The sequence below is a fragment of the Vulpes vulpes genome, chromosome 5, assembly GCF_048418805.1.
Source record: "Vulpes vulpes isolate BD-2025 chromosome 5, VulVul3, whole genome shotgun sequence".
Taxonomy (NCBI): Eukaryota; Metazoa; Chordata; class Mammalia; order Carnivora; family Canidae; genus Vulpes; species Vulpes vulpes.
This window is the reverse complement of record NC_132784.1, coordinates 90,184,588-90,207,298: the sequence shown is the minus strand read 5'-3', so window position 1 is coordinate 90,207,298 and position 22,711 is coordinate 90,184,588. Positions and strand designations below refer to the sequence as shown.

The following is a 22,711-nucleotide window of genomic DNA, read 5'->3' as shown; positions in this document are numbered from 1 at the left end:
TTTATTTTTATTTACTTATTTGAGAAACAGGGAGCACTCGAGCGTGCATGAGCTGGGGGGCGGGCAGAGGGACAAAGAGACTCTGCTGAGCTCGGAGATCATGACCTACGCTGAAACCAAGAGTCAGTTGCTCAACCAACTGAGCCACCTTGGCAGCCCCCAGCCTCTTCTTGTTACACTGCAGACATCAACTTTATTTCTTCTGATATAAAATTTTGCGGTTATCAACTGAATATTGTAAATGCTATACAGTAAAGTATTGGGAAATTCACTGAAAAAGAGAATTGTTGAAAGCTTGTAGTAAAGGAGCCTTACTTTCCTAACTTTAAGGCTACTTACTGCAGGGGTGACTGGGCAGGCAGATTTCCAAAAGGGTCTCCAGATTTCTCCCTTTCTCAGGCGAATCCTCAGTATCCCCTACCTTTCCCTACTAAAACATAAGTATCCAACGTGCAAAGAGAAACAATTCTTTTCTTCTTTTTTTTCTTTTTAAAGAAACCAAACCAGGCTCTACTTTTCCCGTTGCAATACTCAGCAAATAATACATTTCTACCCGCTTTCACTTTTCAGATGGGCTACTTCCTCGGCTGAGCGGCAGGGCACCAAAATGGGAAGGAGAAGTCAATGTCATAGCGTATAAATAGCTGTGGCCAAAAACAATATTGCAGAAGAGCCAATAGGAGAAGGGCTCCCCAAATTGCAGCAAGGGTGACTTAATTCCACGCATCCCTTCACGAGGGCCTCAGGGACGACTATCATCAGGAAACAAAAGACAAGAGGGTGGGGGAGCCAGGACTCCCTAACGATTTCCAATGTGCTGTTAAAGAAGTGAACCTGCAGTGTTTTCTAGGTTTTTCTGAAGACGCACACCTATCTTAAATCTCAGATGGTAAGGCCACGAAAGAGGCATGTCTTCCAACGCAAGTTAGGCACAGAGAAAAAGCCACCCCGTGGGGAGTCAGTCCCCCACTCACCAATACTCGACACCGACTTTTAAACGGTTTTTTGGCTCATTCACCATACTTGGGGTGGAACCTGCCATCAGGAGGCAGAGCTACACGCGAACCTCAGTCCGTGCAAAAGCCGACCTTGCCCTGGGCTCCGGTGCTCGCCAGCTACACGCCCTAAGGAGCACGCCCTCGGAGCCGGGGGAGGCCCCCGCCCCCCCCCCCCGAGGGGGGACACACGAGTCACTCGCTCCACTGCCTGAAGGTCCGCTGGACTTTCCAGGCTTTGCTCTCAGGCGCTGCGCGTCCTTCGGGTCCCGGGATTCCGTGGCGGAGCGCACACGCGCGCTGTGCAGGCAGCAGCAGCGCTCCAAAACAAACAAAAAAATGAAATAAATAAAAACAAACAAAATGTGGGCAGTCATTAAGTTAATGTAAGGAAAGCCTGCTGTCCTCGGGGCGGTCCGTCCGTCCGGGCACACGCGCCTCCAGGGAAGCGCACGTCCCCCCGGGGCCAGGTGCAGAGACCGCGCCGAGTGCGCGGGGCGCTCCCCGCAGAGCCCAGGCGGCCGGGGTCACGGCGGTGCCCGGACGGGCTGCGGCACGTGGGGGAGGCGGCGGGGACCCCGGGGGCCCAGGCGGTCACGGAGCCGGGCCCGCCACCTGCTGCCCCTGTCCGGGGAGGGCCGTGGAGGGCCGGGGCCGCGACCCACAGCGGCCGGGATAACCCACGAGCGCTTCCCAAAGCCCGGACACAGGCTGTCCCCGCGCCGCCCCGCCGCCGGAGGGCTGGGGACCGCGGCTGGCCTGGGCGGGGCCGCGCGGAGCCCGACCTGGGCATCCCCCCTCCCCGGGGCGCGGGCGGGCGGGCGGAGGGGGCACGCCCTGGCCGCTACCTGCTGCTGGATCTTCCCGTCCTCCGTGACGACCCAGTGCGTCGTGGCCAAGGCGCCCCGCGCCGCCACGCTCAGCAGGGCGGAAAGGCTGAGGAGCCAGCCTGGGCCGGAGCCCGGCGGCAGCGCGCACCGGCCGCGGGGCCCTCCTGCCGCCGCCATCTTGCGCCCCCGGCCCCGCGGCTGACCCCGGAAGCGGAAGCGGGCCCCTGCCGCCCGCCATGTTGGGGAGGTCGGCGCTGGAGGAGGAGGAGGAGGAGCCGGGGCGGCCGCTGGCTTCAGGTCGGAGACCGCTCTTCTGTGGCTGTTTCCTGCGCGCGGTGCGGCCCCACGGCGTGGGAGCCCGAGGGGGCTGGGGTGGGGGGAGCCCCCGCCGGAAAGAGCGCTTCTGTGTGCGGGGCCAGGCGGGCCTGTATGCGCGCTTAATAAAACCGAGGCTCCCCTTTTATCTCACTGCTATTTCCGGCGCTGTCCTGCAGCCGAGAAGGAAGCGCTCGGGGAAGGGCTGGGCGCCGACCCGGGCGGTGGAGCGGGCGTCCCTCCGGGGGGGCGGGGTCCGGGGGTCGCGGGGGGCGGGGCGGTCCAGGGGTCGCGGGGGGCGGGGCCAGGGGTCGCGGGGGGCGGGGCCTCGGGGGCCGATCGCGGCGGGCGGGGTCCCTGGGGCGCAGTGGGCGGGGTCCGGGAGGTGCGGTAGGCGGGGCCAGGGCGCGAGGTGGGCGGGGCCTCGGGGGCGATCGCGGCGGGCGGGGTCCGGGAGGTGCGGGGGGCGGGGCCAGGGCGCGCGGGGGGCGGGGTCTCGAGGGCGCTGGGGGCGGGGTCCCGGGGGCGCTGGAGGCTGCCGGGGGCGCTGGAGGCCGCCGCCGCCGCCGCCGCGGGGTGTGTGTGTGTGGGGGGGGATGGATGGGGAACCACAGCGAGGTGAGGCGTACGCGGTGACCTGTCGCGTGCAGGGCAGCCGTCGTGCAGCCCGAGAGCCGCACACGTTCCTGGGCTGCCCTCCTCCCCGCTGTCGGTGTCCCGCGCAGGCCCGGGGGTCGCGGGGCCGGGCGAGGTCGGCGGAGCCGCGGCCTTGGCACCGCCGGGCGGACTTAGGAATGCACATTCTGGGGCATGTGCATGTGCAGAGGCGACCCCGGGGTCCTGGGATGCGCCCCCGCCGCGGGCCCCGCGGGGAGCCTGCTTCCCCTCCGCCTGAGCCTCTGTGTCTTAGAAGTCAATAAAATCGTTAAAAGAAAAGAAAAGACCGACAGAAGCGCGCACCTGGGCCCCCCTCCCGCTCCCGGCGGAGTGCCTTCCGGGGCAGCACTTCCTCGGGCTCCCCGCCTCCGGGTGTGCGGACCCCGCCGCTGTCCGCGCCCCGAGGCGCCCGCCGGTGCCCCAGCCTCGCCGCCTCCCGCGGAAGCAGGGGCCGCAGCGCTGCTCTTCGCGTTTGGTCTTTTATTTGAAAGTAGCTTCTCTTAGAGGATGGAAGCCACGGACATTCTTGTCTTACCCGCTCTTGGCGTCTAGAGCCCTGCTCGGCGGCGGGTGGGGAAGTGCAGCCTCCGGGCAGCGTGCAGTCCGGGGGCGGGGGGGCCTGGGGCGCCCTGGGTGGGACCTGAGGGGGCACTGGGGGGACACTGGGTGGGCCCTGGAGGCAGTGGGGGGACACTGGGTGGGCCCTGGGGGGACACTGGGTGGGACCCGGGGGGGCCCTGGGGGCACACTGGGGGGGACCTGGGGAGGACCTGGGGGCAGTGGGGGGACACTGGGTGGGACCTGGGGGCACCCTGGGGGGACACTGGGTGGGACCTGGGGGACCTTGGGGGGACACTGGGTGGGACCTGGGGGGACACTGGGTGGGACCTGGAGAGACCCTGGGGGAGGTCTGGGGGGACACTGGGTGGGACCTGGGAGGACACTGGGTGGGACCTGGGGGCAGTGGGGGGACACTGGGTGGGACCTGGGGGGCGCAGGGGGACACTGGGTGGGGGCTCTGGGGGGAACCTGGGGGGACCTGGGGAGACACTGGGGGGCCCTGGGGTGACCTGGAGAACCTGGGGGGACACTGGGGGGAACTGGGGCGATCTGGGGGGCCTAGGGGGCCTAGGGGGACACTGGGCGGCCGAAATACCGGTGATGGGTGCGGAAGGGTGCAGGCGCAGCAGAGAGCAGCTGCCTGGGGAGGGCTTGGAGTGGGGGGCTGGGGCCCAGGGGTGGGGGACCCTGCGGGCGACAGACAGGGAGCCATACAGGTGAAAGGGGGACTAGCGCCAAGAGTTCCTTGTATGGGGTACCTGAGCGTCTAGGCACGGGCAGTAGGAAGCGACCCCGAATTCTGGAACACAGACGTGGGGAGTCAGTGTCCTAGCTCTCAGCGCCTTACCTGAAGGCCTAGACGTCAGTCCCCTTACCTGTCTGACGCTGCAGAGTCGAGGCACCGTCGTTCACTACGTGTGTTCAGTGATTTCACCCGCAGCAGCGCCGCCAACCCGGGAACTGAGCTGAGACCCTGTAGCTAATGCGGGGCTGACCTCCGGCCCAGCTGACCCTGGAGCCTGAGCATGGCTGGAGGGGGTGAGGAATCCGAGAAGCCCCGACATCACAAACGTGCCCCCTCGGCAGTTTCTCGGACACGCAGGGGTGTAAGGCTGGGACGCGGCGGGATCACGGCCGCCGCCGTAGATTTCACGGCCACGCGCGCCTGCTTTCCCTGCCTGGGGCCCCGCTGCGGGGATGCTGCACTAGTGTCCTGCTGTGGACCAGACCAGCGGTCTCCTGCGGACTCCGTGTCCCCCAGGGATCATGTAAGGCTGGGCGCCTCCTTCAGGCTCTCAAAGTCAGCCCTTTGCCGGTGTGCCCGGTGTGCCCAGTTCCCTTGCTGGCTGCTGACTCCAGGGCCGCCCACCATTCCTTGCTACAGTGGCCTTCTCATCTTGGCAGTTAGTCCCTCAAGGGAAGCGCGAAAATCCCCACTGCGACTCTTTGTCTTCCTCCATTTTTGATCTCTGGGCTCTGACTGATTGATTGATTTATAGATTTTATTTATTTAAAGATTTTATTTATTCAGAGAGACACAGAGAAAGGCAGAGACACAGGCAGAGGGAGAAGCAGGCTCCATGCAGGGAGCCGGATGCGGGACTGGATCCTGGTCTCCAGGATCACGCCCTGGGCCACAGGCAGATGCTCCACCACTGAGCCACCCAGGCATCCCTCTAGGCTCAGATTTAAAGGGCTCATGTGATTAGATAAGATCTATCTGAATAATCTCACTTTTGATTAACCCAAAATCAGCTAATTTGTTAACCTTCATGATGTCTGCAAAAATCCCTTCTTGCTGTGTATCATGATGTATCACAGGCATGATGTAATGTTCACATGTTCTGGCCACATTCAAGGGAGGAGATTTTATGAGGACAAGGATCACTGGTGGTCACCATAGAATTCCGACTGCCTCGGGTCCTGGCTGCCAAATTCTGCCCCATTAGTCTTACTGAACTGTTCTAGGCATTGCACACTACCACATAGCAGTGCTTCTGCTCATCCTGTTCCCGGCCTGAAATCCTTTCCTTGCTTTCCCTTTCCAGATCTATTATAAGGTACAGCTAGTCTTCTGGCAGGTATAAGGTGATCTTTCATCATGGTTCTGATTTACATTTTCCTGATGATTAGTGATGGTGAGCATCTTTTTGTGTGTCTGTTGGTCAACTGCATGTCTTTTTTTTTTTTTTAATGTTATTCGGGTCCTCTCTCTGCCCACTTAAAAAATATATTTATTTTTGTGCACATGTGATGGAGGGGAGGGGCAGAGGGAGAGGGAGAGGGGAAGCTGACCCCCTACTGTGTGGAGCCCAGTGTGCATCTCCATCCCACAACTCCGAGATTCTGACCTAAGCTGAAACCGAGAGTGCTCAACTGACTCAGCCACCCAGGCGTCCCCCTCTACCCATTTTTAAATCAGATTATTTGTTTCTTGTGTTTTTTTTTGGTGTTGAGTTGTGTGAGTTATTTATATATTTTGGGTATTAATGCCTCAGATACATCATTTGCAAATATCTTATCTCATTCAGTAGGCAGCCTTATCATTTTGTTGGTGGTCTCCTTTGCTGTGCAAAAGTGTTTTTTTTTTTTAATTTCGGTATAGTCCCAATACTATATTTTTGTTTCTCTTGCCTTAGGAGACATACCTAGAAAGTGGTCTTGTTTCAGTCTTTTGCATGTAGCTATTTCCCCCAACATCATTATTGAAGAGACTGTCTTTTCCCCATTGTATATTCTTGCCTCCTCTATTGTAGAGGAGATAAGAATACTGATAAAATGGGTTTATTTCTGGGCTTTCTATTCTGTTCCACTGACCTATGTGTCTGTTTTTGTGCCAGTACCATACTGTTTTTAATTATTACAGCTTTGTAGTATGTCTTGAAATTTGGGTTGGTGATACCTCCAACTTTGTTCTTTCTTAAGATTGCTTTGGCTATTTGGGGTCTTTTATGGTTTTGTGCAAATTTTAGTATTACTTTAGCTCTGTGAAAAAGATTGTTGGTGTTTTGATAGGGATTGCATTGAATCTGTAGATTGCTTTGGATTGTATAGACATTTTAACAGTTCTTCCAGTCCATGAGCGTGGAATATCTTTCTATTTGTTTATGTTATCTTAAATTTCTTTCATAAGTGTTTTATAGTTTTCAGAGGACAGGTCTTCTACCTCCTTGGTTAGGTTTATTCCTAGGTATTTTATTCTTTCTGGAGTAATTTTAAGTGGAATTGTTTTCTTAATTTCTTTTCCTGCTACTTCAGAATTAGCATATAGAAACACAATTGACTTCTATGTATCCTCACTTTACTGAAATCATTTTTTACTTATAATAGTTTTTTGGTGGAGTCTTTAAAGTTTTCTATGGATAGCATCATGTTATCTGCAAATAGTGACAGTTTAACTTGTTCCTTACCAATTTGGATGCCATTTATTTCTTTTTCTTGTCTGATTGCTGTGACTAGGACTTCCAGTACTATGTTGAATAAACGTGGTAAGAGTGGACGAGCTTGTCTTGTTCCTGATCTTAACAGGATATGCTCTTAGTTTTTCACCATCGAGTATGATGTTAGCTGTGGGTTTTTCATAATATGGCCTTTATTGTGTTGAGGTATGTTCCCTGTAAACCCAGTTTGGTGAGAGTTTTTATCATGAACAGAAGTTAAATTTTGCCAAATGCTTTTTTCTGTATTTTTTGAGATGATCATTGATTTTTATCCTTTGTTTTGTCAATGTGGTGTATCATATTGATTGATTTGCAAATATTGAACTATCCTTGCATCCCTGGAATAAATCCCACTTGATTGTGGTGACTGATCCTTTTATTTTATTTTATTTATTTTATTTATTTTTTTTGTGACTGATCCTTTTAATATATTGTTGAATGCAGCTTGCTAATGTTATGTTGAGGATTTTTATGTCTATGTTCATCAGAGATCTTGGCCTGTATATTTGTTTGTTTTGGTAGTACTTTGTAAACTCCTAATTCTTTTTTCAGTTATATATTGTTAGCATCTGATGTCAGGAAGCATTTCCTATATAAATATACTTGTATCTTCCAGAAAGCTTGGTTAGTTTGACTTTTACTTACTATCTCTATAAAGTATAGAATTTTTGAAGCTAAGAATTTGACAATGGTAAAATGAACTTTCTGGATTATTTCCTCCTTTGGGCCATTTTATCCGAAAGTTGCAGAAAATCTCCATAAGATTTTATTCCTTAGAGAAAATACAAGATATAAATATACCTGAGAGAGTTAACATTCTGTTTTAAAATCTGTTTACTGAGGGACACCTGGGTGGCTCAGCGGTTGAGTGTCTGCCTTTGGCTCAGGGCATGGTCCCAGGGTTCTGGGATTGAGTCCTGCATCGGACTTCCTGTCTGGAGCCTGCTTCTCCCTCTGCCTGTGTCTCTGCCTCTCCCTCTGTGTCTCTCATGAATAAATAAATAAAATCTTAAAAAAAAATCTGTTTACTGAATATCTTTTGCTTCTTGGTAAACCAACTTAAATTTTAGTGGCTTAAATGTTTAATTTTAAAACACAATTTAGTTATGGCTGCAAGGGCTATAGAGATGTATCTCCCCAATAGCTATATGCAAAGTGAACAGGATTTTCAAAAGGGGAGGCTGTGGATACCTAAATATAGTAATTTCATTTAGAAATAGTTTGCCAAATAGATCAAGCAGTCTGCAGCATGAGGACTAGATGGATGAGGCCAAATGTCCAGTCAGCCCAGGGTTCTAGTTCACAGTGACACCAGGGCTGCTCTGATGGTCAGCTTCAAATGAATTTTCCTGATACAGATTTATCATACATTAATTTATTAAAAGCCTTGCAGCTGTTAATATATTTGGGGAGGACAGTTTCTATGGGGTAATTGTATTGTGACATCCATTCTGTAAGTAGCTGATGGTCATCCCTGCCCCCACCCCTGGATTTTATTTCCACATACTCTCAAGTTTCAATATCCTCATTTGATGACAAATCCAAGTTCATTCTATTCAAACCTTTTGTAAGTTTGTGCTTTTTTGACCTCATCACTTTATTAGCAAGCTAAATTTTAGTTTTTCCTCATAGCAATACCATCCCCTCCCCTTTTTAATTTGGTCTTCTCTGTTCCTTTTCTACTTATTTCTTGAGAAATACCAAGTGGAGCTGTATGTAATATTCTATCGAGGCCTTGTCTCAGATCTTGTTTGTAATATCAAGTCTTTATGACTAGAATTTTACTGGATTTTCTTATTTGTGATTGTATTAATTAGTTTTAGAGAGTAAATGTACAACTTCTAGGTATCTACGATTTCTTAGATTTTTGATAAATTAGATTTCATTAGTCTAAGTTTTAGTTTCTATCACAGTTGTTAGAATTCAATCTCATTTGCTGTTTTCCACTCACACAGAACTGCTTTGAGTTTTTCCTAAGGGTCCTAACATGGGGAGATCATGTTGCCTGGGGAGCACACAAGTGGATGGTCCCGTACCCAACTTGGAGGAAAGGCTAGCTTCCTGGGGACAGTGAAATCTAGTCTGATCTGAAAGATGAATCTGTTAGCTTGATGAATGGGGGTGGAGACTGGGGGGGCGGGGGGCGGGTAACTGATTTTCCAGACAGAGGGAACATGCTTCAGGATCAGAGAGCACAGTGCCCTCTGAGTTATTGAAAGTAGTTCCTTATCATAGATGAGGAATTTAGGAGCCCAGCGATTGAAACTAGGAATCTAAAAGCTTTAGGATAGCCCCTGGCCCTCATTTTTATTGTTTTATTTTAGTGCAGCCTGGTGCTCTTAAAGCCAAGTGTTCTGCAGGTTTTGTTGCTTCCATCTCAAATGCTTTTCCCCTGACATCTTCACTAGGCTGGCTCCAGATCATCATCCAGGTCTCAGCTCAAAATGTTTCCGGTTTTTTTCTATGCTAAGTCACATTAGAATGCTCGTTTTCAAACTATTCCTTTCTGAAATCGGCTTATTTATCAGGCCCTGCACAATATGATGTGAGCTCCCATGAGTTTGCCTCTGTTGTTCACCACTAAATTCCCAGAGTCTAAAACACTGCCTTTAAGTTTTTATTGAAAGCTTACTATGTAGCAGGCGCTGTTTTAGGTAGCTCTGATTATCAGTGAGTAAATACAGAAATCCTTACCTCTGTGGCCTTTGAGCCCCATTACATTCTATCAGGGAGAGACTGAATGAACATTACAAGCAAACTGTACAGTGTTAGAGGTTCGCAAAGGCTCTAGAGGCCATGTGGTAGGGTTAAGTGGGATTTGGAGTTTTGGCAGGACAGAAAGGGGTATTGCAGTATTTAAGATTCCTTGAGAAGCTGATCTTTGAGCATCTGAAGGAGAGAGACAAGTCAAAATCCCTGAGGCAGGAGTGTCTTTGCCTAGCCTCTAGGAAGTTAACTGACTGGGGCAGTAGGATGGGGAGGAAGGATGGCAGCTGAGGGCAGGGATGAAAGGCCATGGCAGTGTTTTTGATTTATATTCGGAAATGAGCCACTGAACAGCTTTAATAGGAGTGGATCTCTGCTGTCATGTTTAGAACAGGCTGTAAAAGAGTCAAGTGTAACAGCAGGGAGATCAATTAGAAGGCCGTTATGAAACTCCAGGCAGGAAATGACGGACACAGAGATTTGGCCATCTCGGCATACATGTGCCAGTAAAGCTGTTGGCCTGGATGTAATCACCAGGGGAATTATCTTTTCTGATCCATTTAAATTTTGGCATTAGGACACTCCTACCCATTCTTGGTGCCTTCAGGAAGACTTTTAGTAAAGACTGGTAGTTAAATTAAGAAGTTCCGACTTGCTTTATGTATTAACTTGAAGATGGAAGTTACTTATTTCATAATGATTTGGCAAATATGTATCTGATGTTTTGCTTCAATAAAAATAGCCAAATCCTTTTTTTTTTTTTTCAGAAGAGTGTATCGGCTTTTAAAAATAATCTCCAAAAAGAATTAAAGATAATTTGCAAGACCAAGCTCCTTGAAGGCAGAGCCATAACTTGTCCATCTTTTATTTTCATGGTCTGATACACTGCTTGGCACAGGAGAAGCAATCGATGTTTAATGGAGATCCAGGAATCTTATCATAATCATAACACATCAAGACACAAAACAAAATTACAAAAGGAAATTTATTTCAAAAGCATAAGGGAACATTTACATTTGAACAAGGTGATAACAGGTGTCTTGCAAAAGAAAAAAATTCATGGCATGAAGTTTTTCTTTCAAATTTTTGAAGCAAAAATAACCTTAAGTTGTTGTGCACTATTGCCTTAGGAAAGGTAAAGGGAACAATGAGGTGGTAAAGAAAGGAACACAGTCAACTCAGTATCAAACTTGAGAAAGTAAAGTCACTTCTGCTCACCTCTGAGTTTACAAATATGCTTTAAAAAAGAAATAGAGGAAAAGTTACATTTAATGTTCAAATTTATATAACTGTAGTCCCAATACAGTTTCTGTACTTGAAATGGCTTTAGGCCACGGCTGATGCCTCTGAGGTCCAGACTATCTGGTCACAGTTTTCAAATGGCAATTCCATGTTCCTATGTCTGCTCAGATTCCAAGGGAGCTTAGGTTCAGCTCATACTCTTTTGGAATGTTTTAGAGATTATTGCCACCACTCCATAGTCAAGCTGACCAACTTCTTTTGCTCACTTGTATCATTCTAGTCTTTAAAAATATTTTCCCCATAAACATGTGCAGTAATTCTAACAAAGGGGTGTTACTTTTTTCCCCAATGTAGAGGTAACAGTAATGAAGACACCTGCATTAGAATCACAAACTATTCCTCAAAAAATATGTCAAACTACTAGAAAATGTCATTCAGGCATTGAATTTGAATAGCAAACTTGGGGAGGGAAGATTAACTGTGGAACAAAAATATATGAAACATTCGAATGCAGAGCAAAGGGCCTAGGCTACTAAAAAATGCCCATGACATTAAACACTCCACAAACCCCCGTCTGTTGTTTTAACCTAAAGGTTCTATTAGCTAACTTATACAATAATTTTGATTAATAACCTGAGAAGTTAAAATCTTGAAAGTGGCAAAAGCAAACCGAGAGAGCATCCCTTGCTTATTGGTACACCATGTTTTCAAGTCACTTTTCCTGGGTTGCCCTGGTTATTAAATCCCCAAATTCTAAATTATTCTATCTCATCCTGTAGAAACCTATATGTACATCAGATTCAATATTTTGGCTGTATTTCTCCAGCAGGGATCTCCAAATTTATCTTTGAAAATGCAGCCTTTGTTTATTTTTAGTTTTAAATAACAATAATCATGTAAGTGCAACTGACTCAAAATCCCTCACTACTGGGAGGAAAACCTAGGCAACAAGTTAATAATGGATTCAGTCTCAAAAGGATCATCACCGTGTCAAAGACTACCCGTTCCAGGAATTTTAAAAAAATGATTTATGTTGTGTAGTCAAGTTTCACAGCACGCATGTATATATACACACACATATGCACGTAGGCTTATGTACGTATGTATATTATACATACACATTTCTATTCAAATAGATCCCATAGTCAAAAGTTTGTATCACAACATATGGAGAAGAGTTAAGTAAGCAGTGCAAAGCAACCTACTTCCTCCTCAAAATGCAATGTCATTTCTACATTTTAAGAAAGCTGGTATTTTGCTTTTATAACACTAGGTAGAAAATGCCTAGCAGCTTTATTATAATTAACAATGAAAATAAAATGTTAATGATTGACCATGACTCTTCTCCATATATTGGGGGGGGGGGGGGAAGGTAGAGGAAATCAGTAACCTTTCAACTGATCATCTTTACCAGTTATCAGAAATAGACTGAATTTCATTACATTTTAGTCTTGAATAGCTTTCAGTAACAAATTACCAAGATGTTTGAAAGTAAAAGATTCACAATATGAAGTCTGAGTAATGATGATATTGCAAAAACAAGTCAAGATCGTGGACAAAGCATCCAAAAATATCACTGTGGTTTTTACCTTGGACACAACCATGGTCTGTTACAAAAGTAGATCATACATACAAAGGTATAAAGAACATTAAGTTTTTAGCTGAAGGCAGCAGTCCTTTTAAAGGGACATCCCCGGCAATCCAATGAGTAGTAGAATTTAAGTATATTAAGCTCATGACAATGCTGAAGAATGCGATGTCTTATTCAGTAGAGTCTTCCCCGACTACGATTTCCTCGTGCTCCCCAGCCTCGGCCACCTCTACTTCCCCTGAAGGCTCCTCTCTGCTCTACGAAAAAGCGAACAAGGGTTTAGGTCCTGCTCAGGACTTCATGGCACAGCAGAAACAAGAAACGGAGCTCGTAGCTTTGAGTGTAGCAGTCGGCTCTATAAAAGCGGCGCTGGTATTATGCTAGTCTACAAATTCAACCTGTACCTAAAACCAGGGCAACGTATATACTAAAGCACACACGGCAAGTTGTCAAAGATGTTCAGAGTTGGTACCCAATTAAATGTATCCCACTACCAAGATATCTCAAGATGAAAATGTTATGACTACATTTCTTTGTTCTTTATTTTGATGCCTATCACTACTAAAGATAGTTAAATGATAACAAATTCTTATATTTAATATGGAATTAGCAAAAAGGCCATTGGCCTTCAAAAGATCGTGCTACAAATGCAAAATGTTTTAAATTATCAATGATCAGTTTTGAAAAATTAAGCTAGACTGAAGAACGTACTTTTCAAATGCAGTGAATAGGCAATTTGTTATGGTCATAATATTTCAAGCACCTGGACTCACAAAAATGCAGATATAAATGCCAACAGCTTTTCTCACTGCTTTAATCAGCTGCTCAGAGTACAGCCAGAAAGGTGATTATGTATACAGTGTTTAGATCACGGATGTAAATTAAGTGTATCTTTTGCAGAAAAATTAAGTCACTTGTGTCACAGAGTAGAATGAGTCTTTGATTCATTCATTGGTTACTCTCTTACAGCTCCAGAGAAATATTCCTTAAAGGAGTCTTTCTTTTCTGGAAAAAAAAACTGATTAAAATTATCAGCCAGGTTGGACTTTTTATCATACGTAACAAAGAGTCTCAAATTTCTAATTCCAGAGATCAAATCTCTTCATTGAACTTTCAAACTTCCTCACAGTAGCAATCCTGTTAGGAGCAATAAAAACCACCTGGGATTGCCAGTTTGGATCCATAATGTCGGATGCTTATAAAATTCCTATTAAGCCCATGTTGCAATCTTTCTTTTTGCCATTATGGCTAGAAATATAGTTACCTTATTTGGGTAATGTTTTAATCTTTTTTTTCTTTCTCCAGCAACCCTGAGTTAGAAAACTAACTAGACCTTTCCCCAACTTAGCCAATATTTATGTTTAACAGAATGGGATCTGACTCAAAGTCATCTTTCATGTCGTGGCACATTCTCCTAAACTGAACACTTTGAAAGCCGTGTAAATGAAACCACCATATTTATTACTCCCTGAACATATTCAGAAAATCATAGGTGGTCTGAGGGTAAGATGCTCCCAGTAACTGATGCAGGAACTACATCAGGGAGTATGTAGGCAGTGAGACTTGCATTCTTTTTACTGTTTAAGACCTGGCCTCATCCATGCATATGTTGGCACATTTCCTCCCAACTGTACTCATTATAAAAACCTTCATTTCAGTTAATTTAACAAACCACTTAACAAATTAACATCTTTATAGATATCATTATTACCTAGAAGCTGACTACTAAAATTGTTTTTCAATCAATACACAGAACTGAGCTACCCTCAATTGTTCAGCTATATCTAGTGAGTACGTTACCCACACTGTAAAAACATGTTGTTTGATATGGTTATCTTTTCTGTGCTATTTCTTTTGGATCTGCAAGAGATGCGGCCATTTCTACAGTTTAGGGAGTCACCAAATACTCTTTTTGAAGGGCTCCATCCTGAGGCACCATTTACTCTGCACTTTCAGGATCTTTGCAGTGGTTTCAAGCTTACATTACTAACTTGAAAAACCACTGCTTTCAGTTAAAATTATACTTTATTTTTACATTCTAAAAAGGTAAAAGATGAAGCACACAAGTCACAAAACATAGCATGTTTAGTACTTCTGGCTTACTGGACAGCTCTGTATGCAGGAGGGAAAACTAACCATGAGTAGGTGTTTGTAAATACTTTGATTGAAAATGCACCAGAAAGTTAACTGAGAGACCTTGATTAGTAAAGCGATAAATCTGGATAAGGAAAAAAAAGTCTATATATGCCTGCCTATACTCAAAGATCAAACACAAAATCTGGTTCCTCTTCCATGATGATTAAGTTCAGGCCTGTGACACCGGCACCATCTATTTCTTTCACTGTAATAGGACAGTATAGTAATACTACCTGGTTTTCTAATAACCAAAAAGAATCAAGTTCCTAACCCCTCAGCATACATGTCTTAAACAAACAAACAAAAAACACAACAAAAAACCATAAAGCCATCCAAGCAGTCTTTAGAAAAAACAAAACGTGAGCTTGGCTGACACAGAAAAGTGGAATTACAATGATCGTGCCAAATGTGGTTAAGAAAATCCAAGCATTAAATGACAGAACACAAAACATGTTCTCCCCTCCAATTCTGAGGCATTTTTCTCATCTCTTTTTCACATGCACTATGTCACCGGATTCTAAGACCAGGCAGGCAATGAGCTTCATAGCGCAGAATCCTCATGGAACCTCCAGAGTAACTCACCTGCCTAAGTGACAACACAATTCTCTTTGTATTGCCATAGCTCCTAATTTCGTTTAACTCAAATGAGGCTAGTATTGAGAAAATAGTTGATTTTAAGAATAATTCTGATAGACACCACATTAAATCATACAAGTGAAAACAATCTTTGTTGCAATGAAGTAGTAGAATCCTTTCCATTTACAAAATGTTTTCACAGATATTCTCTCCCCCCTTTTTACTTGAAGTTTTTAAGAGTTCTGTGTTTCCCTATTTTTCAAGTAAGAAATGAGGCTAAGAAATGCATATTTACATAACAAGTAAAAAGAACTCAGTGATCTTTGAGTGGAGTGGAAGGGTCATTTCACAATCTAAAAACTGCCTTTCTATAATCTGCTCAGGTATTAAAGGAATTTAGCTTTTGCACGAAGCCTTTAATGTCATGATTATTTTACCTTGGAAATGATTATAAAGAGTATGTGTTTCAGAATGTGCTTTAAGAATAATTACTGCAGAATTAATTCTGACTGGTAAGACCAGTCATAAGCATATGTGGTTGTATTATTAACCTCGGTCGTCTTAAAGCAGGATCAAGGAGCGGACTTGGTGATATTTTCATCCATTCTTCTTTGAAAGAATCTATGAGGGTGTAAGTCAAATGAGCCAAACCTTGCTTCTTCCACAGCAGCGGGAGAGAAAGGACTAGTGGGAAGCTTTCCTGGCACCAATGGCTAACGCGGAGAGGGAGTCTGCACTCTGGGCAAGATGGAGAGACTGCAACAGGACACATCTTCCTTGCCAGATGACACTCTTAAACATTTGATTCCACTTCCATGCCTTCTCCTTTTGAAATACTTAAGAAGATGGAAGGACAAGCAGGAGGCAGATAAGGTCCAAGAGGGATCATTAAGATCACCACATCTGTCAGCAGTTGTATCTACTCCCGAGGGATAATGCACTCAATGTCTTGTCTTGAAGTTACAAGGAAAACCAAGAATGGATGCTTCATGCCAACTTCCATTGTTTTGTTCCTTCCTCTGAATACAAGAGGCATATTTTTCTAAGTTCTTTTTTAAGTATTGCATGCTCAAGTCAGTGAGCCCACCAGGGAGGGTTAGATAGGAACAGGGGAACTTGTTACCCCAATAGCTCTAGTTCCCCTAGCTAACTCAGAAAAGTCCGTGGAAAGAGGTATATGTTAGTATAGATCATTATTAAAATCAACTATGACACAATTTCTGCCTAATTTCTCATATTGCTTGTACCCAAACGGAAACGCTCACCATAATTAAAGTTGCCCAAATTGCTGCTATATTTCCCACTAGGAGGATTATATATCTGCCTGGCATCCCTTTTTGGTCCTGCTGGAGATTTCTTGGGTGGTGAACCGGAAGTTGTATCTTCATTGGCTCTCTTTTGCCTACAATGGTAAGAACGGCAATAAAAAAATTCTATTACCGGACGCTATTAATACACTTGTAATTTAGTGTATCAGTCACAAAAGACATCCTAAAGATGATACTCACATCAGAAAAAAGGAAATAACTTTTGAGTTATCAAATTAACTGTGCCTTAGTTATACAGACAATACCAGAGGGCATTTACAAGGCTTTAAAATAATCTGGAATATGTAGCTACAAAGACTGTAAGGTCAAGTGACTGAGTTTGTAAAACTTGTCAGAAGTCTAGTTATGTCATAGGAACACAGACAAGCCTGAAAATTCCAGGGTTGTATTCCACTAGTTTATTCCATACATACTGCAATTAGACCTTATATCTTAAGTCATGCTTCTAATACTCATACTTTAACATCTTACTAAGATTATTTAACTGATAAGGTACCATTTTGTGTAGTAAATGTAACAACTGAATTCAGGTTTTCATACTTATAAATCGTGAATATTAGAATACTTAAATCTCTTTTAAATATATCTTACCCAATTTCAACCTTCTGTACAGGTTTCCAGGATAATGTTACTGTGCTTTTATAAGAAGGAGGAATGTGGAAGAGATCCTGAAAAGACAAAATAAGACAAGATTTTTAATATATTTGGTGGTATTGGAGGGAGGGAGGGAGTGGTGGTGCGGGCAGGAAACATGGAGACATCTTAAAGACAAACTTTAGGAGAGAGTAAGCTCTGATCTATCTTTCCTGTTCACCTAAAAAAAAAATTGCAAGAGAAAAAACAAACACAATTATGTTTACAAATTGCACCTATTACACTTCATTAATGTCATTTTGTGTACATCACCTTCAACTGTAGCTAATTTTTTCTTTTTTTTAGATTTTTGCACAGATGCAGTCACCAAGGTGCTTTAAGGGAAAAAGAATGGTATAATCTGCATTTGCTTTTGCAGACTTTTAAGTGGTTAAAAATTTGAACACAATTAGAAAACTAAAGACCTGGCTAATCATATTCCTAAAGATCTATAAATTACCAGTAAGGAAAAAACTCACAAGATTTAAATATGTTAGTATGTGGTAATGCAAATGTTTGCTGAATTTATTTATTTATTTATTTATTTAAATTTTATTTATTTATTTATTTATGATAGTCACAGAGAGAGAGAGAGAGGCAGAGACACAGGCGGAGGGAGAAGCAGGCTCCATGCACCGGGAGCCTGATGTGGGATTCGATCCCGGGTCTCCAGGATCACGCCCTGGGCCAAAGGCAGGCGCCAAACCGCTGCGCCACCCAGGGATCCCTGTTTGCTGAATTTAAATGATAAAGTAATCCAGAAATGAAATAACCTAATATGCTATCCTCAAAACTTGGATTGTCTAAACATATTTATTCTTAGTATTTTGCCTAACATTTACCAGTTTTTGATTTCTTTTTGAAAGATTTTATTTATTCATGAGAGACACAGAGAAAGGCAGAGACACAGGCAGAGGGAGAATCCGGCTCCCTGTGGGAAGCTCGATGTGGGACTCGATCCCGGGACCCCGGGGATCATGCCCTGAGCTGAAGGCAGACGCTCAACTGCTGAGCCACCCAGGCGTCCCTTGTTTTTGTTTTTTGTTTTTTTTTTGAAGATTTTATTTATTTGAGAGAGAGGAAGAGAGAGTAAGCAGGAGCAGACTCTGCACTGGGGGCAGATCCCCATGTGGGGCTCAGTCCCATGACCCAGAGATCATGGCCTGAACCAAAACCAAGAGTTGGACACCCAACTGACTAAGCCACTCAGGTGCCCCATTCTGATTTTTATATACAGGTAAAATTTGATTGAACTGTGTTCTTGGGCAGCCCAGGCGGCTCAGTGGTTTAGCGCCGCCTGCAGCCCAGGGCATGATCCTGGAGACCCAGGATCGAGTCCCACGTCAGGCTCCCTGCACGGAGCCTGCTTCTGCCTCTGCCTGTGTCTCTGCCTCTCTCTCTCTCTCTCTGTGTCTCTATGAATAAATAAATAAAATCTTAAAAAAAAAAAAAAAACAAACAAAAAAAACTCTGCTCTTTCCACAGTTAAATATACTAATAAAAAGCACCTTCTACTACATGAAACTGAAGTCTATTATGCCAGATAAAGGTAGGGAATTAGTCAGTAGTAAAGTCCTTTGGATCAAAAACACTTGAAGCTTCTAACTGTACTGATTTAGCATATGATACTGTTATTAAGGAAGGGATTTTACTGTATCTAAATGAGAAAATTGGGATGCCTGGATGACTCAGCAGTTGTCTGCCTTCGGCCCAGGGCATGATCCTGGAGACCTAGGATCAAATCCCACATTGGGGTCCCCTGCAGGGAGCCTGCTTCTCCCTCTGCTTGTGTCTCTGCCTCTCTGTGTCTCTCATGAATAAATAAAATCTTTAAAATAAATAAATAAATAAATAAGTAAATAAATAAATAAATAAATAATCCTATTTGTGGTAATCATTTCACTGTATATGTATGCTAATCATGTTGTATACAGTGACGTGTGTAAATTATTCCTCAAAAAATCTCACATTTTAATATATGAATTCATGGTCTGAAATTACTATTTTTAAGTTTGAAATAAGTGGTGGCTATGATTATGGGAAGAGCTCAAATGTCCACTGACTGATGATGGATAAAGATGGTGTGTGTATGTAGCTACACACACACACACACATATATATACACACACTGGAATATTACTCAGCCATCAAAAAGAATGAAATCTTGCCATCTGCAACAATGTGGGTGGAACTGGAATGTAGTATGCTAAGTGAAATAAATCAGAAAAAGAAATATGATTTCATTCGTATGTCAAAATTTTTTTTAAAAAAAGACTTATTTATTTATTTATGATAGAGAGAGAGAGGCAGAGACACAGGAGGAGGGAGACATATGTGGAATTTAGGAAACAAAACAGAGACAGGGAAAGGGAAGGAAAAATAAAGTAAGATAAAAAATAGGGAGGCAAACCATAAGAGACTCTAGTTAAGATGGATGAGCTATGGGGATCCCTGGGTGGCTCAGTGGTTGAGCGTCTGCCTTCAGCTCAGGGTGTGACCCCAGGGTCCTGGGATCGAGTCGTCCATCGGGCTGGGCTCCCTGCATGGAGCCCGCTTCTCCCTCTGCCTGTGTCTCTGCCCCTCTCTCTGTCTCTCTCATGGATAAATAAAAAAAATCTTAAAAAAGAAAAAAAGAGGGACGACCTAAAAGAGTGATGGACATAAAAAAAGACACTTGGGGGCACCTGGATGACTCAGTTAAGCATCTTCCCTCTGCTCAGGTCATGGTCCCCGGGGCCTGAGATTGAGCCCTTCCTTAGCAAAGAGCCCAATTCTCTCTGTCCGCCTTTCCCTCATGCTCTCTCTTGCTATCTATCTCTCACTCAAATAAATAAATAAAACCTAAAAAAACAAAGGCACTTGTTGGGATGAACACAGGGTGTTTTACGTAAGTAATAAGTCACTAAATTCTACTCATGAAACCAGTACTACAATTATGTTAACTAACTGAATTTAAATTGAAAAAAAAAAATAGAGAGTAAATGGTTTCTATTATAAACATTTTCTCAGGAGATAAGAGTATTCATACCTCTTCTTTTTCCATGACACTCACCCCTTACTGTTTCACTGTTGCATTCTCTGAAAAGTTTCTTTCTCTTCTGATTAAAAGTAATTATTGCATGGGGTTTTTAATTTTTACCAGATTAGTGTTAGGGTTTACCATTAGTCCTAATTTTGTTACTGTCAAGCTTTGTGCTCTAGGTGTTAGAAATATTATTTCTTTTTTCTACCTGGCTATAATATTGTTAACTTCTAGGAATAGATGATGGTTACTTTGTTGTGATCTCCCCCTCCATTGTCTTTTGTTGGGTTAATGGATACCTGGGGAGGGTAAATAGAGCTGAAGGATATTATGCTTTAATAGTAAGGTAAGACCTTAGCCTACAGTACAGAAAGCTCTCAATTTATTACATAGACAGTTAACAGAAAAGACCACAGGGAAACATTTCATGGGTCACACAGGCTCGTCCATCCTTAATGTAAGCAAAGCAGGGTTTTACTGGCCATTTGAAAGGAACTAACCACTAGAATTTCAATCAGTGAAATTTCTGAGTCTAAATGTCTTTGCTACAATGCTTTGGGCCACAGAAAATCTGCAGGCCTCCTTTTGTTTGCAGTGTTTTTGCAATAACTTTTAAATAAAACAAAATATATGACTTTATGATAGCTACAGCAATGGCACTTGGTATTGTAAAAAGCATAAAGCCTTAAAAGGCCAAACATCTGGAATACAATGGTATTTCCCCTTTAAAGGTACCATTAAAGACCTAAAGACACATGGATAGCCTCTTGCAATTTCTAGGTAGCTGGAAGGACTGGGTAAGAAAGGAATGCTAAAAAAAAAAAAAAAAAAAAAAAAAAAGGCAAAAAAACCCAAAACCAAACAACCCCCCCCCCCAAAAAAACCCCAACCCACTTACCTTGATTAAAACATTAATATTATTTGTTATTTTCAGTGCAACAACTTTAATCTTGTTCTGCAAAAGGAAAACAAAATTAAAGTGCCAATAACTTTTATGAAGCATATCCCATTCCCATATAGAACTAGAATAATTACACTTCTTTTTCAGGATCATTTCTGCTTATTCCCACTTCTAGACTCTAAATGAGTGTAGAGATGGCAAAGAAAGCAAATAATCTTTATGTTCCCTTGACAGGTTAGAACATTAAAGTGTTATCACCATTTATCTGAAAGAAATGAGTGAAGGACAGCTCAAATTCACATAGGGGTTGTTTTAAAAGTCATCAGCTTAAGTTACAGGAAGACATAATGAAAATTTACTATCTCATTAGAACTGGGATGAAGATTGATCAGAACAGGTGAGGTCGGAGAAATGCAAAAATCCCAACACAAACACACATATAGTCTGGTACAGAATTGGCAATTTAATCTTTTTTTCAATGTAAATTGGTATTTGGTTTTCAAAAAGGTAAAAATTAAAATATCACAAACGTCAATTAAATATTTGAACAAAATGTACTAATGAGAGCCTAGTGAAAGACTGGTATGTATCTAAGTTTGGTAACACTTCACAAACTTGGAAATATTTGAAATATTTCAACAAGGATAAAAATATAGCTTAGCAAATAAATAGGCAGACACTCTTCTAACATCATCCTGTTGTCTTCAACAAAGACTTGTATTACCAGTTCAAATACAGTCAAATGTTACATTTCAACATAAGAATCGAGCCTGGATATGTACTATGTGCTGGCTATTATAAAAAATTTCCTTATAAGATAAGATGTGACCCAGTATTCTTACCTCTTCTGTTTTTAAGGCCTCGCCTGTTTTACCCTGCAGAGCCAAGCGAAGTTGTCGGATATAAACCTGCAGACCCCGTGCAAAGTACTGCAGCCTAAATAAACAAGCATTGGCTAATTAGCAAATCACTTTGTCAACTCTGCTTTTAAACAGAGAATCTTCTACTACAGCTAAATGTTCTTAACTAGTAAAGATAATTTTTAAAGGAATTTTAAAAATTATCAATATATGATCACAAGAGATATGTAAATAAGTGAAATAAAAGCAGTTTACCTTTACCAAAAATGCGAGTAAATCCATACTCAACCTGGCAGGGAAAGATTTGTAACACTGTTCTTGTTATGTCAAAATGCAAAGCATGGTCAGAGTGAACCAACTTCAGGAGCCAAGGATAAGAATCAGGTGGCCTGGGTTCTACTCTTTCAGTGGCCAACTGAAGGTCAAGTGACCTTAGACAAGTCACTTTAACCTCTATGTATTTATCTGCTAACAAGGGATGTGTTTGACCCTCAAGGTCTAGTTAAAAACCAAACCGCAGATTGGAGAATTTATTATAAACACACATAAATCTCAAAGACTTCAAAGTAATACCTTTTTCAAGTGAAGGCAGTATATAGCCTTCCAGGAACTGTGCTTAATAACCTGGCATCATTTTTTAATTTTTGGAGTTATTTCTTAACTTGCTGCTTCTGATCAAATGTTTTACCAAGTATTAAACCATTGTCTTACCAAAGAGTAGAGGATGGTAACAGACGATGCAAGTGGCCAAGCATTTCAAAGTTTAAGATGTGAAGTTGTTAATAAAATGATTCAATATGAAATGTGTTCATGGAAATAACGTATGATTTCTCTAGTGTTGCTCCTCTAGAACACTCTAAGACATTAACCACGAGTTTACAGAGTATCCACGATGTGCCAGGCACCGCGCTCAATGAG

General features: G+C 43.5%; 2 protein-coding genes across 4 annotated transcripts in view; both read right to left on the bottom strand.

Annotated features, from left to right (window-relative positions):
• TTC17 (tetratricopeptide repeat domain 17) overlaps positions 1-2,031 on the bottom strand; it is a 116,471-nt gene extending 114,440 nt beyond the window's left edge. The window contains exon 1 of one of the 2 annotated variants that reach the window (XM_072759181.1): positions 1,844-2,031. In XM_072759181.1, coding sequence (XP_072615282.1) covers positions 1,844-2,002 — 159 coding nt within the window. In that variant the 5' untranslated portion in view covers positions 2,003-2,031. The remainder of the gene's footprint in view (positions 1-1,843) is intronic. The other variant, XM_072759180.1, reaches the window with a different exon arrangement.
• An 8,440-nt stretch (positions 2,032-10,471) lies between these two features.
• Positions 10,472-22,711, bottom strand: part of API5 (apoptosis inhibitor 5) — a 29,147-nt gene continuing 16,907 nt past the window's right edge. The window contains exons 10-14 of one of the 2 annotated variants that reach the window (XM_072759183.1): positions 21,776-21,869; positions 20,931-20,987; positions 16,969-17,045; positions 16,315-16,451; positions 10,472-12,594 (exon numbers count right to left, since the gene is read on the bottom strand). In XM_072759183.1, the coding sequence (XP_072615284.1) occupies positions 12,512-12,594; positions 16,315-16,451; positions 16,969-17,045; positions 20,931-20,987; positions 21,776-21,869 (448 nt within the window). In that variant the 3' untranslated portion in view covers positions 10,472-12,511. The remainder of the gene's footprint in view (positions 12,595-16,314; positions 16,452-16,968; positions 17,046-20,930; positions 20,988-21,775; positions 21,870-22,711) is intronic. The other variant, XM_072759184.1, reaches the window with a different exon arrangement.